We start from the raw sequence: 14965 nt of genomic DNA on the forward strand, positions 1-14965 counted from the left end.
ATTCATGTCCCAAAAGTTGGGCTCTTTGGGTTTATCATACACTGTCTTGCTGATGTCATTTATCCCCAGTCTATTCCATTGATCCTCCTCTCTATCTCTTAGCCAGTACCATATTGTTTTGATGACTGCTGCTTTATAGTATAGTTTAATATCTGGTACTGCTAGGCCCCCTTCCTTCACATTTTTTTCATTATTTCCCTTGATATTCTTGATCTTTTGTTATTCCAAATGAAATTTGTTATAGTTTTTTCTAATTCAGTAAAGAAGTTTTTTGGTAGCTTGATAGGTATGGCACTAAATAGGTAAATTAATTTGGGTAGAATTGTCATTTTTATTATGTTAGCTCGTCCTACCCATGAGAAACCAATGGCTTTCCAATTGTTGAGGTCCAGTTTTATTTGTTTGGAAAGTGTTTTGTAGTTGTTTTCATATAATTGCTGTGTTTGTTTTGGTAGATAGATTCCTAAGTATTTTATATTGTCTAGGGTAATTTTAAATGGTGTTTCTCTTTCTACCTCTTGCTCCTCTAATGTGTTGGAAATGTATAGAAATGCTGATGATTTATGTGCATTTATTTTGTATCCTGCAACTTTGCTAAAGTTGTTGATTATTTCTACCAGCTTCTTAGTTGATTCTCTAGGATTTTTTAAGTAGACCATCATATCATCTGCAAAGAGTGATAGCTTAGTCTCCTCCTTGCCTATTTTGATACCTTCGATTTCTTTTTCTTCTCTAATTGCTACTGCTAGTGTTTCTAGTACTATGTTGAATAATAGAGGTGATAATGGACATCCTTGTTTCACACCTGATCTTATTGGGAAGGCTTCTAATTTATCCCCATTGCATATAATGCTTGTTGATGGTTTTAGATATATACTGTTTATTATTTTTAGGAAAGGTCCTTCTATTCCTATACTTTTCAGTGTTTTCAATAGGAATGGGTGCTGTATTTTGTCAAAGGCTTTTTTAGCATCTATTGAGATAATCATGTGATTTTTGTTTGATAGATAGACTGTTGATATGGTCAATTATGTGGATGGTTTTCCTAATGTTGAACCATCCTTGCATTCCTGGTATAAATCCCACCTGATCATGGTGGATGACTTTCTTAATTACATGCTGGAGTCTCTTTGCTAGTATTCTATTTAAGATTTTTGCATCTATGTTCATTAGGGAGATTGGTCTGTAGTTTTCTTTCTCTGTTTTTGATCTCCCTGGCTTTGGAATCAGTACCATATTTGTGTCATAAAAGGAATTTGGTAGGACTCCTTCTTTGCTTATTATAGCAAATAATTTGTATAGTATTGGGATTAGTTGCTCTTTGAATGTCTGATAGAATTCACTTGTGAATCCATCAGGCCCTGGTGATTTTTTCTTAGGGAGTTCTTTGATGGCTTGTTCAATTTCTTTTTCTGATATGGGATTATTTAGGTATTCTATTTCTTCTGCTGTTAATCTAGGCAATTTATATTTTTGTAAATATTCATCCATATCTCCTAAATTGTTATATTTATTGCCATATAATTGGGCGAAATAGTTTTTAATGATTGCCTTAATTTCCCCTTCATTAGAGGTGAGGTCTCCTTTTTCATCTTTGATACTGTCAATTTGGTTTTCTTCTTTCCTTTTTTGAATTAGATTGACCAGTACTTTGTCTATTTTATCTGTTTTTTCAAAGTACCAGCTCCTAGTCTTATTTATTAATTCAATAGTTCTTTTACTTTCGATTTTATTGATTTCTCCCTTGATTTTTAGTATTTCTAATTTAGTTTTCATCTGGGGATTTTTGATTTGCTCGCTTTCTAATTCTTTGAGTTGCATGCCCAATTCATTAATCTCTGCCCTCCTTAATTTGTTAATATATGCACTCAAGGATATAAATTTCCCCCTGAGTACTGCCTTGGCTGCATCCCACAGAGTTTGGTAGGATGTCTCATCATTGTCATTCTCTTCAATGAAATTGTTGTTTGTTTCTATGATTTCTTCTTTGACAAATTGGTTTTGGAGAATCATATTATTTAATTTCCAATTAGTTTTTGATTTGCCTGTCCAGGTGCCCTTACTAGTTATTATTTTTATTGCATTATGATCTGAGAAGGTTACATTTATTATTTCTGCTCTTTTGCATTTGTTTGCAATGATTCTTTGCCCTATTACATGGTCAATCTTTGTGAATGTACCATGTGCAGCTGAAAAGAAGGTGTATTCCTTTTTTGTCCCTATTTATTTTTCTCCACATATCAATTAAATCTAATTTTTCTAGGACTTCATTTACCTCTCTTACCTCTTTCTTATTTATTTTTTGGTTTGATTTATCTAGATGTGAAAGAGGACTATTTAGATCTCCCACTATTATGGTTTTATTATCTATTTCCTTCTTGAGTTCTTCCAGTTTCTCCTTTATGAATTTGGATGCTATGCCACTTGGTGCATACATATTGAGCAGTGTTATTTCCTCATTGTTTATACTGCCTTTAATCAGGATGTAATGACCTTCCCTGTCTTTTTTAATCCTATCTATTTTTACTTTGGCTTTGTCAGAAATTACAATAGCCACTCCTGCCTTCTTTTTCTCATTTGACGCCCAAAAGATTTTGTTCAAGCCCTGAACCTTAAACTTGTGTATGTCCACCCGCCTCATATGTGTTTCTTGTAGACAACATATGGTAGGATTTTGGTTTCTAATCCACTCTGCTATTTGCTTCCATTTTATGTGAGAGTTCATTCCATTCACATTCAACGTTATAATTATCAGTTGTGCATTCACTGACATTTTTGTATTCTCCTCTATTCCTACCCCTTCTTTTTAAACTATTTCCTTTTAAACCAGTGGTTTGCTATTAAACCAGTATCCCTTATTCCCTCCCTTGATTGACTTCCCTTTCTACCCCCTCCCTTGTTATTCCCCTCTTTTTGTTTTTGAAGGCCTAGTAAATTCCCTCCCCCTTCTTCTCCCCTCCCTTTTTTGACCTCCCCACTCCCTTGCTCCTCTTGGTTTATCCCTTCTGACTTTCTCAGTAGGGTTATAAGAGTTTTATATCCCAATGGATAGTATAGCTATTCTTCCCTCTCTGAGTTGATTACACTGAGAGTAAGGTTTAAAAATTACCTCTTGATGCTCTCTTCCTCTCCTTCTTATAATAGTATTTGTTCCCTCCCCATCCCATGCCCTCTTTGTGTGTAGTAGAATATCCGATTTTTATTATTCTCTCAAGTTTCTCCTGGTGTCCCCCTCCATTCACCCTCCTCTTTCCCACCCCCCCATATCTTCTTAGACTATTCAGCACTCCACCCTCTCCCCATAAATCATTCTTCCGACCACTATAACAGTGAATACTTAATAGTGAATAGAGTTCACTACAGAGAATTATACATAGCATTTCTCAACATAGGAATACAGATAATTAGATCTCACTGAGGCCCTTAAAAAGGCAAATTTAAAAAGTTATGAGTTTTCTTTCTTTCCCCTCTGTTTCTTATTTACCTTTTCATGTTTCTCTCGATTTTTGTGGTTGGATTTCAAACTTTCCATTTAGCCCTGGTCTTTTCTGTGCAAATACTTGGAAGTCTTCAATTTTGTTGAATGCCCCTACTTTCCCCTGGAAGTATATAGTCAGTTTTGATGGGTCATTGATCTGTGGCTGAAGGCCCAGCTCTCTTGCCTTTCTGAATATCGTATTCCAAGCCTTGCGGTTTTTTAGCGTGGAGGCTGCCAGATCCTGTGTGATCCTGATTGGTGCTCCTTGATATTTGAATTGTCTCTTTCTGGCTTCTTGTAAGATTTTTTCTTTTACTTGGAAGCTCTTGAATTTCGCTATTATATTCCTTGGTGTTGTCGTTTCTGGGTCGAGTGTTGAGGGTGATCTATGGATTCTTTCAATGTCTATATTGCCCTCTTGTTGTAGGACTTCAGGGCAATTTTGTTGAATAATTTCTTTTAGTATGGAGTCCAAATTTCTATTAATTTCTCCCTTTTCAGGGAGACCAATGATTCTCAAATTGTCTCTTCTAGATTGTTTTTCTTGGTCTGTCTCTTTCTCATTGAGATATTTCATGTTTCCTTCTATTTTATCAGTCTTTTGACTTTGTTTTATTTGTTCTTGTTGTCTTGAGAGATCATTAGTTTCTAATTGCTCAATTCAAGCCTTTAGGGACTGGTTTTCCTTTTCAATCTGGTCATTTCTGGTCTTCAGTTGACTTGCCTCACTTTCCAATTGCAAAATTTTGCCTTTTAAACTTTTATTTTCTTGCCTGATTTCCTTTTGAGCTATTTCCCATTTCTCTAGCCAAATCTTTTCCAACTTTCTCATCATCTCAGTTTTGAACTCTTCAAGAGCTTGTGACCAGTTTTCATTATTTTTGGAGGGTCCGGATGCTTGTTTGTTCTCCTCCTCTGTTTGCTTGGTTGACTGGATTTTCTCTGTGTAAAAGTTGTCGAGTGTTAAAGATTTCTTCTTCTTGTTGTTAATCTTTCTCTTCTGAACTTTCTGATTCTGGGTAGCCATCATTAGCCTAGCCTGTTCTCAGGTTTATCCTCATGCTCAGGATCTGTCTGCGGTCTTTTGGGTCCTGAGGTCTGAGGTCTGGTTTTTCTCAAGGTCAAGCCCCCTGGTGGACCCCCTTGCTTGATCCTCTGCAGGAGGTTCCTTTACAAGTCTCAGGGAGCTGCTTCCACAGTCCTATTCCTGTCTGTACTGGTTCCCCACTCAGGGTTTCAGAGCCTTAGCTGGAGTCTGTGTCCGCCTCCACCCACGCCTCTGCCCTGCGCCTGCGCTCTGTGTCCGCGCTCACCGTCCGTGGGCGTTCTTTAGCTTTTTGGGGTCCTAAATCTTGCTGCTCTCAGGAACAGGCCCTGGAGCTGCCAGTGACTCGATGGGTGCCCCAAACTTGCTCTATTTCTTTTGACCTGGCTTCAGTGCTGTAGGTGGTGTGTGTGTGTGTGTGTGTGGGGGGGGTTGCTCAGCCCACGATTTAGCGAGAGCTGTTTCACCCCTTTATAGCATGGAAATGCCCCAATTCCATGTACCTTCCACACTGCGCCCTGTTGTGGGATCCCTCCGTTCGATTGGGTTTGTTTTTATGTCTCCTTGAGAAGTCCTGTATGTTTTGGTCAGGAGAGGTTAAGAGCTGCTTTTTACTCTGCCGCCATCTTAACCTGGAACTCTCCTGTTTGCTCATTTTTTGCTACCTTTTTCTAGGTAGGCTCTATTTTCTGGGAGGTTAAGGTAAGCTCTTTCACTTCAGTCCTTCCTTGAGTCTAAGCTTATCTTTTTTTTCCTGTGTTTCCTTCAGTTTTAGTTTTTCTTATATGATGGCCTAAGGGTTGAGAGCTCTCAGAGCCACCTCCCACTGCTGATTCAATTAACTCTTGAGATACTGATAGCTTAAAGACTTGCTTCTGACTTGGCAATAAGTTTTTGGTACTACTCTGAGCTTGATCAGGTTAGGAACTATTCAAATTGTAGCCTTAGGCTTAGGTATAAGGTTTTTGGTGCCACTGAGTACTTGATCTAATCAGGCAGACAGTTGGTTGCCCTGTACTGGATATCCACCCTGAGCTTTCCACAAAAAAAATCTAGATCCACTTTTAGTCTAAGAAGTACCCCAAACTGGGATCTATCCTAAGAATCCCAAGTGCAGATTGGGACTCTTGGCTTTGCTCCGGACCCATGCAGATCACGTGTACTTCAGCACAGAGTGCCCTGGGCTCGGATTCCAGACTTCCCCTCAGTTTTGAAATTTTAAGGGGTGTGGGTTGATTGGACCTCTGTTTGCCCAAGCAGGATCTCAAGGTATCAATGATGGCTTAGGCTTAAGTTCAGAACCTAGAACAGCAGATGTGGGGTGGGGGTGTATGGCTTACTCTTCACTCCTTGCTATAATCTCCTCTGCTGACTGTGCTGCTCTCTTCCCCTAGTTCCCCAGATGTTTTTTGCCTACCTCGTGAGCTTTTCTTTTCTTGAAAGTTGTTTCCCTCTGTCTCCTTGTGGATGCTTTCTCTCCTGTGTTCATTTTTTGGCATTATTTTAATATTGGTTGGAGGAGATGGTAACTCTGAGCTTCTCTGCTTTACTCCACCATCTTGGCTCTGTCCCCAGAACTGTGTTCTTTGAAAATTTCTGAGGTCTTTTGGAAAAGCTAGATTCATTGGATCAGGCATAACTATTACTTTAAATTCTGATACTCATGCAATAAAGAAGACTGTTGACCTTGACAAAAATTTTAAAAATTACTACATTTACAATTGATTCACTTGTATATATTTCTTCTTTTAATGACATATTAGCTAATTAAATAAGCGTTGGCCAAGTATGTTATTTTGTCAGTTAGTAACCACTTATTAAACACTTTTTTTAATGTGTCAGGCACACTATGATAAGTACTAGAAAAAAGAAAGACAATCTCTGCCTTTAAGGAGCTTACAGCTGAATAGGGTCAGACAATAGAGAAAGAGAAGTTTAAAAGCTTCTAGGAGGTAATGAAAGCCAAGTTTAAGGAGAGAAAATGAAGAGATTATTGGTCTTGGAATCTTCCTCAAGTGGAAGTTCTGGGAAAAATTTCAGTGAAAGGTTGATGTGTTTATTAGAATGTGAAATCATTTAAAATTTTTGTTCTTGACCCCTGCTGGACTGAAATTATACACCCTTCATAAGCCCATGTGGATGCTGTGAAACATAGTATACATATCTTGTGCATGTTGAAACCACAAATTCCTTGACTCTACCTTTGTTTTGTTGAGTTTAATTTTTATAAATTAGTTTTAGATCCTTCATCTGAGGGATTTATTCATTTGGGTTGTGTTACCATACCCTAAGCTGGAATCCCTTTTGTTAGCACTATTATAGGATGTAATTGTGTCCTAGACCAAAGGGGAACCTTGAAAACACACCATATTGGAGAGGAGTTAGCTATTATATAATAGAATCCAATGAAAACACCACCATGCAAAGCATATACGTTTATACTCTCTAGTTAATGTTTGATAATACAAACTCAGTTTTTTTGGCCTTAGAAATATTTAATATGGCTTCTTAAAGCAATAATAGCAGAGTAGGAAATCTTGAAAATTAGAGGAAAAATATATAAACGGGGAAAAAATACACAATTCATTAACAAAACTAAAGCTGCTCTTTGAAAAGAAAAACAAAATGTGCATCAAATACCTCAATGGGTTAAACAGTGAATGGAAAAAAAGTAAATTATGAAAAACAAGGAATTCTATTTCACATCCATTCAAGATATATATAATGTTTATGATATAATTCCATTTTTTAAGGCGGTGCATTTTTCTTCACTTGAGTACAAATCATTTTTACTTTTTCCTTGTATCTTTAGGTCTCTTTATTTAAATCTTTTGGGACTCTTCTTTATTAATATAGCTGCAGTGTTCAGTGGATTGTCATTGTACTCTGTGTATCGTCACTGTGATCCTTGGAAATCAAATAAAGTTCGGTCACCAGATCAGGTTTAGTATTTAAATATAATTCTATTGTCATATCATTTAGTAAGGAACAATAAAAGCAATATTGGGAAACAAGTATCCTTGTAACAAAGTAGAAAAAAATTTTCCAAATTGAAAATTTCAGCTGTATATTAATGTTGGTTTTAGGAGAAAAGAAAATGGTGTTTGATTTACATGAGCTGAACTTTCTTATTGCTATTATTTCTTGTACACAATTTTTATCTTGATTTTATTCCAGTTAATATCCCAGGAGATAAGTAGTATAAAATATGAGCATTTTTAATATCCCCAGTCTCTGGACATATATTTAGGAAATCTTAAAAATAAAGTTAAAATTAATTTTTAAACTCTAAGTAAGTTTAGAACTCAATCATCCAAAATTTTTTAATTAAGCATGGGCACTGTGCTAGATGTGGAGTAATAAAAATACAAAGAATAAAACAATTCCCAATTTCCATGAGCTTATGTTCCAAAAGCGACAAGTACATATATAAATATATACAGCATTAAATATAAAGTGAATAATTAATGAATGTATTTTGTTTGTGTTCAGTTGTATCTGACTTTTCATGATGCCATTTGGGACTTTCTCAACAAAGATAATGGACTGATTTACCATTTTTTTCTCCAGATCATTGTACAATTGAGGAAACTAAGGCAAACACTGTTAAGTGACTTGCCCAGTGTCCCACACTAAGTGTCTGAAGCTGGATTTTAACTCTTTCCCCTCATTCCAGTTTTGATGCTCTATCCACTGTGCCCCCTAGCTGCCACAACCACAACAAATCATATAGAATAGTTAAATATAAGGTAGTTTGGGTAGGAGGGACGATCAGACAGGGGATTTCAAAAGGCTTAATGCTGAAGATGCTGTTTGAATCACATCTTCAAGGAAGAGAAGGGCTCTGTGAAGCAGAGGCAAGGAGGCTGTGCATTCCAAGTATGGGGAACAACTAGGAAAAAGGCAGGAGAGACTGCAGAGAGAGTATCTTGTATGAGGAAGATGAGTTTGGCTGGATAGCAGAGTAGGAGGATAAGGCTGGCATGGGTTTGGGGCTAGGTTGTATAGTCTTTAAAAGTTAGCCCAAGAATTTTTTTTTTTTTGGTTCTAGAGGCAATAGGGAACCCCTGGAGTTGGTTGAGAAGGGGATCAGCCATACGTAGTAGAGATGGGGAGAAGTTTGAGGCAGAGAGAGCAATGAGGAAGCCATGTAGAAATCTGGGCAGGAGGTAATATGGCCCTGAAGTAGGATGGGAGCTGTGGACTTGCAGAGGAGGGCTTCTAAGCAAAGTAGAGGTGTGGAATGAAGGAGAGCTGAGAAACCAAGAATATTGCCAAGATTACAGCTCGCCCCAGCAGGCTGGAAAGATGTGGTATATTTGACAGAAATTAGAAGAGGAGGGTGGGTTCAAGAATGTAAGAATTTAATGCCAGTTTGCACTCCTTTTTCTTGGCATATGTCCTTAGATGAGTCTTGGAGTCTTGGAGTATTAAAAAGAAAGTTTAATATTGAATTTGAAAACCCATTCTTTGGTGAAATTGGGTTATGGTTTAGCTCCCAACCCTTGAATGGATTTCTTATGATGGGTACTTTGGGAAGATGGCTCTCTGGCATTTGGGAAGATACTTGCCTCTTGTCCCATGTGACTCTCATGTCTGGAAGACCAGCCTCTGACCCTGACTGAGGTCAAATCAGGGAGACCACAAAAATGATGTCGTGGGGCTAGGAGGAAGGTATAAGTTATAGATCAAGGAAGCTTTCTGGGTCTCTGGCCAAGAAGAGAAAGGAAATGGAGTTGATAAGTGAGCGGCCAGCTCAGCTAGGGAAGAAAGTATATGACTGGCCATGTGGCTATGTGGCTTTTTTTTTCTCCAACTCATTTTTTGCTATTTAATAAATAATTATAAATTTATATACAGTCTCCAGAAAAATTTAATCTTAACATGAGGAAAGAAAGAGTTCTGTTTTAGATATGTTGAATTTAGAACTTTGAGGTTTAGAGGAGAGGCCACGGCTATAGATGTCTGCATCATCTGTGTAGAGATGACAAAGCCCTGCAGCTGGCCAGGTCACCAAGTGAGAAAATAGAGCAGAGAATCTTGGGGACACCTCCTACTTCCTCCCAGTTAGGATAGATGGAGATTTGGGTTGGTGAATCAGCAGAAGAGCCTGAGAAGGAGAAGTCAAAGGTTGTAGGATTCAGAAGTAGAAGGGAGCCCTGACATGAAAACTCTGAGAAAGAGGGAGATCCAAGGCAGGGAAGGACAGGCATTCAGCAGAGAGCCCAAGAAGCTTGGGGGAAGGAGGAAGGTCATCAGATTTGACAATGAAGAGATCGTCACTTATTTTAGAGAGTACCATTTTACTTGAGTGATAAGGTCAGGAGCCAAATGACAAAGGTTGTAAGGTGGTAAATGGGACCTCTTTATGGAGGAACCACCTCTTTATGAGAGCCCAGGAGAGAGGAGAACGAATTGGGGGGGTTGATGCTGGGGGGTTTTGAGATAAAGAGGCAAAATATGGCTAAAAACCTTTCTTAGTGAAGAAGTGATCCTTGGAGCTGAAAGAAAGGAAAGTTTGAAATCTTTTCTGTAGGCTGTAAGATAGGTGATCACATAGGGAAGAATGGTGAGAGCCCAGAGGAAGTTAAACAATATCCATTTTTATCTATAATAGCTATATTTTGCACAAAATAATTGCTTAATAAACATTAAAAAAAATCCCTACCTTCTGTTTTTGGCAGTTGGGGTTAAGTCACACAGCTAGGAAGCATCAGAGGGCAGATTTGAACTTAGTACCTCACATCTCTAGGCCTGGTTTTCTATCCACTGAGTCACTTAGTCACCCTTCTTAACAAACAGCTAATTAAATAAATTTTTTAGAGGTAAGAAACAATAAAAATTTAGTAAAGAATTTTTCTTGCCTTCTTAAAATTTCTTAGTGGTTTTGGGGAATGATTTGAAGTTGTTAGTTTAAATTGAAAACTTGTTTTTTGTGGGAATAAATATCTTTGCCCTACACTAAACTCAAACTTTGATTCCCTCAGGGGTCTTGCAGATGCCCCAAGTTCTTAAAGTCTCTGCTAATAGAGAATAAGCTCTGTGAATCTTAGAGTCTTTGCTCAGACATAAAGGAATTGTGAGGGACACCCACCCTGAGAAATAACAGAATCTCCAAGTTATTGAAGTAAATTTCCCTTCAGTAAACAAGCATTTTAAATTGTTCTGTTACCATAGAACTGTGTTTTGAAAATGGCTTGTATTCTCATCTTCTTCCCTGGGTGGATGAGCCTCCTTCAAATGAGTACGGGTGTCCCAGAACTGAAATGGAGGTCTTAAACTGTTGGATGGAATGGTGAACATTGAAGTAAGAACAGGTGGGGACTGTTTGTAGATGACAAATTGTTAATTTTGCTGAAGGCAGTAATTTAAAAAGGAATTAGAGAAAGGAAACTTGCTTAGGACAAAACCTTTTACAAAAGATATTAATATTTGAAACTCTGACTATATGATATTAAAAAGCAATTAACTTTTGCCATTTTTTCCCCCAGCTCATGCCCTATCTAGCAATAGACATTCTACAAAACTATCCAGGACTTTCAGGCCTTTTTGTGGCAGCTGCTTATAGTGGAACATTGAGGTATGAATTTATATTTTGTAACGTATTAGGAGAACCTTCAAATTTCACTAATGTCAAATGCTGGCAGTGACCAAATTGTAGAGTCATACTACTAATTTATTCTGTTCACTATAACTTTATAGTTTTATAACATTTTAGAAACCGAAGAGATCTTAGAAATACTGACTTTCCTCCTTACTTCATGGGAGGTACTAGTAACTCCCATTTATTTCACACTAACCTTTGCAAATTACTTTTCTCATAAGCTCATGAGGTAGGGATTTTAAGTATATGCCCATTTTACAGACGCAGAAAACTGCCACAAACAAGTTTAAGTGTCTTGTTCTTGGTCACATAGTGTCAAAGGCAAGACTTAAAGGCAGGTTTCTGCACTTTTCCCATTAAAGCAACTGGTGCTTCTTAAATTCTCTGGGCCACAATTTCCTCATCTATATGAGTGGGCTCAGGTAAGATGATCTTTACTTCTGCCCTTCAGTTTAGTCCAGTGGTTCTGATATTTGACAGGCTGGGCTTGGAGATTGAATGGGAACATGGGATTTCTCAGAGAGAAGGTAAAGGAATGGACAAGTACACCAAGAGGGAGACAGAGAGGAAGAATCTAGAAGGAAACAGAGGGCGACCATGTGTGAGGGAAATGAAGGAAAGGGAGAACAGTTGGCTGACTCATCTCTTGGATTCAGCCTTTGAGGCTCTCATCTTCACTAAAACTGACACTTCATGTCAGTTTGGTCATTTCCAATCTTTTCTTCCCAGGCCTTCCCTGAGCTAATAAACAAGCCAATCAACACTCCCACTTCCCCCTGAAATCTCTTTGCCCCTAATCCCCCTCATTCACTCTTTTGTCATTCCCAGGCTTCTTGAATGAACAGCAGTCTGCATTCACTGTCACTAAGAGCACTTCATGATGGTGATGCTGGTGGTGCTAACTACAATAGCTAGCATTTATATGGCACCTAGTATGTGCCAGGCACTGTGCTAAAAGCATGCTACAGACATGATCTCCTTTGAACCTCATAGTGACAGCTTGCCGAGCACTTTACTCACATCAGTCTGTATTTTATAGGTAGTATGAGTATTATTTTCTTATTTATAGTTGAGAAAACTATGTTATGATAATCTGAACTCGCATCTTCTTGATTCAGGCCTTTATTTAAAAAAAAATCAAAAAATTTTTCTTTTGTTTTTGTATCAGTTCCAAGACAAAGAGTGGCAAGGGTTAGACCATCCAGGTTAATTGACTTGTTCAGGGTCACACAGCTAGGAAGTATCTAGTAACAGATTTGAACCCAAATCCTCCCAACTCCAGGCCTGGTGCTCTATTCACTGTACCCCCTACGTGCCTGTGACCTTTTAGTCTTTCCTAGTATACTATGCTTCCTCTCCTATTCCTCAAGCCCTGTTATTGTACAGAAATTTTTCTTTTAAAAATGCTCATGACTTATTGCTAAATCAACAAATATTTCTCAAGTCCTTGTCTTCTTAGACTTCTCAGTAGCATTTAACACTATTAACCACTTTATCCCTGTTTCTCCAATCTACAAGCTTGGATAGTTATTTCAGTTCTAGATCCAGGGTCAATTCTAAGGTATTGCACACACCTCTTCAAGGTTATTGGAACTGCTTACTAGAAAAGAAATTATTCTTCTACTTCCATGTGAGCATCTTACTTTAGTAAGTATTCCATCAAAATTATATGCCACACGGGGGCAGCTGGGTAGCTCAGTGGATTGAGAACCAGGCCTAGAGATGGGGGGGGGGTCCTAGGTTCAAATCTGGCCTCAGACACTTCCCAGCTGTGTGACCCTGGGCAAGTCACTTGACCCCCATTGCCTACTCTTACCACTCTTCTGTCTTGGAGCCAATACACAGTATTGACTCCAAGACGGAAGGTAAGGGTTTTAAAAAAAAAATTATATGCCACAACTTGTTTAGACATTTCCCAGTTGATGAATGTCCCCTCAGTTTCCATTTCTTTGCCACCACAAAGAGAACTGCTGTTATTATTTTAGAATATATAGGTTCTTTTCCTTTTTCTCTAATCACTTTAGGAAATGAAGTTTAAAGTAGCTTTAAACTGTTAAAGTGAAGACTTGCATTTCCACTTGATTTCTAAGACACTATATTATCTTCTTAGTAAAACTATTTGTCGATATGATTGTATATCCTTCTTTTACTGCTTTCCTGATGTAAGCTCCTTGGTTTATATTTTTTTCTTCTGTATCCCCAGTTCCTGGCACATCATCAATGCAAAATAAATTGTTATGACTGGTGCTAGACATTTCCTAGGGCCGTAGGGCTTTTACCTTGTCTGTTTTAAATTTTTTTTCTTTTTTCTTGGTGATCTCATCAAGTGAGAGGTCTCCTTTTTTTTCCTTGTAGACAGTTCTGTATTTTCATTTAACCTTGTTCTTTTTTTTAAACACCATAATCAAATTTCTAGCTGTCTAAGGTACATTTCAAGATAAATGTTCCATTTGCTTCATGAGATCAACATGCCTAAAATTGAACTCATCTTTCTCTCAAAATCTGCTGGTGTAATAATTTTCCATTCTATATATCTTATGAAAGCACATGTGTTTTCAATCTACCTTTTTTCTAGAGCCAGTTATAACGAGGTTCATTTGATGCTTACCACCCTTAACCCTTTCTCTATATTTGTGTATTCAATTGGAGTATTCCAGTTTTGAGGAACTGTTCCATCCCCTTTTTTATCCTTCTACATTATTCCCTTTCTCCTCTCTTTTATTTTCTCTCATAAAGCCAGCAGTGTAAAACCAGTAAAATCTCAGATCCTCTATTTCCTTTAATTTGATTCCTTCTTTGCCTTTGGAACATTTAAAATTCTGAAGAGACCCTTGTTTTTCTCCTCCATTACAACGTTAGGACTTTGTCAATTAGCTCCTTCTAATTGTCCAATAGATTTCTCTTTACTTTTGTAAACATAAAGTTTCATAGTTTCTATTTAGCTCTAATCTTTTCATCAAGAATTCTGGAAAATTTTCATATATGTTCCTCTCCTGACAGAAAGGTGACAGATTCAAGATAGAGAATGAGAGATCCATTTTTCCCCCATGGTCCATTTGGGAAATTGTTTTGCATGACTATGCATATTAGTTAAAAGGATTTTGTTTTTCCTTTTTAAATTTGAGAATGTGATAGGAGAGGAAACCAGTAATTATTAAAGAATTAAATGAAAAGAATCCTTCCATTAGCAGTCCTTTTTTCCCCCTATAGAATTATATTGAACCGTGTAGGGTGAGTTAATCTTGATAACTGTAATCCTATTTGTTCTTTACTATATTGTCTTCTAAAATCTCTTCTCATTTATCATGGAAACTGTTAGGTTTTATGTGATCTTGACTAGTTCTTTGGTACTTCAACTCTTCACTTATGGCTTTTTCTTTGACATTGAAGTTCTAGATTTTGGCATTTTGGCACTTTGGAATCTTGATGTTCCTGGGACTTTTTCTTTAGGAGTTTCTTTTGAAAGGTGATTAGTTGATTCATTCAGTCTAGCCTGTATAAGAAAGCTGTCAAATACAGTAGACTGATAGGACTGCTGACTGATCTGACTGATAGGACTGATCACAGCAGCATTTTACCATTATTCAGATTCAAACCTAAGTCAGGAATTGGCAGAGCTCAGACCTGGATCAAAGGCAACAATCAGGCTTTGCCCTGGATTAGGAACACTAAAGCCTTATCCCCAGCCTAGCTTTGAGATCCTAGAATAACACAACAACCTATACCCCAAGAAAGCAGCAACAGGATATCCCAGACCTTCCCTCCAGAAATGCACAGAGCCCAAAGTCAAGATGTAGACTGAAAGGATGAGCAAACAACAAAAGATAAGATACCTATA

General features: G+C 37.7%; 1 protein-coding gene across 1 annotated transcript in view; it reads left to right on the forward strand.

Moving 5' to 3' along the window:
- The window catches only part of LOC123250116 (sodium-coupled monocarboxylate transporter 1-like), a 238114-nt gene that overhangs the window by 54706 nt on the left and 168443 nt on the right, over positions 1-14965 (forward strand). Inside the window, exons 7-8 of the mRNA XM_044679153.1 lie at positions 7336-7465; positions 11015-11103. Coding sequence (XP_044535088.1) covers positions 7336-7465; positions 11015-11103 — 219 coding nt within the window. The remainder of the gene's footprint in view (positions 1-7335; positions 7466-11014; positions 11104-14965) is intronic.

Source organism: Gracilinanus agilis, chromosome 5 (genome assembly GCF_016433145.1).
Source record: "Gracilinanus agilis isolate LMUSP501 chromosome 5, AgileGrace, whole genome shotgun sequence".
Taxonomy (NCBI): Eukaryota; Metazoa; Chordata; class Mammalia; order Didelphimorphia; family Didelphidae; genus Gracilinanus; species Gracilinanus agilis.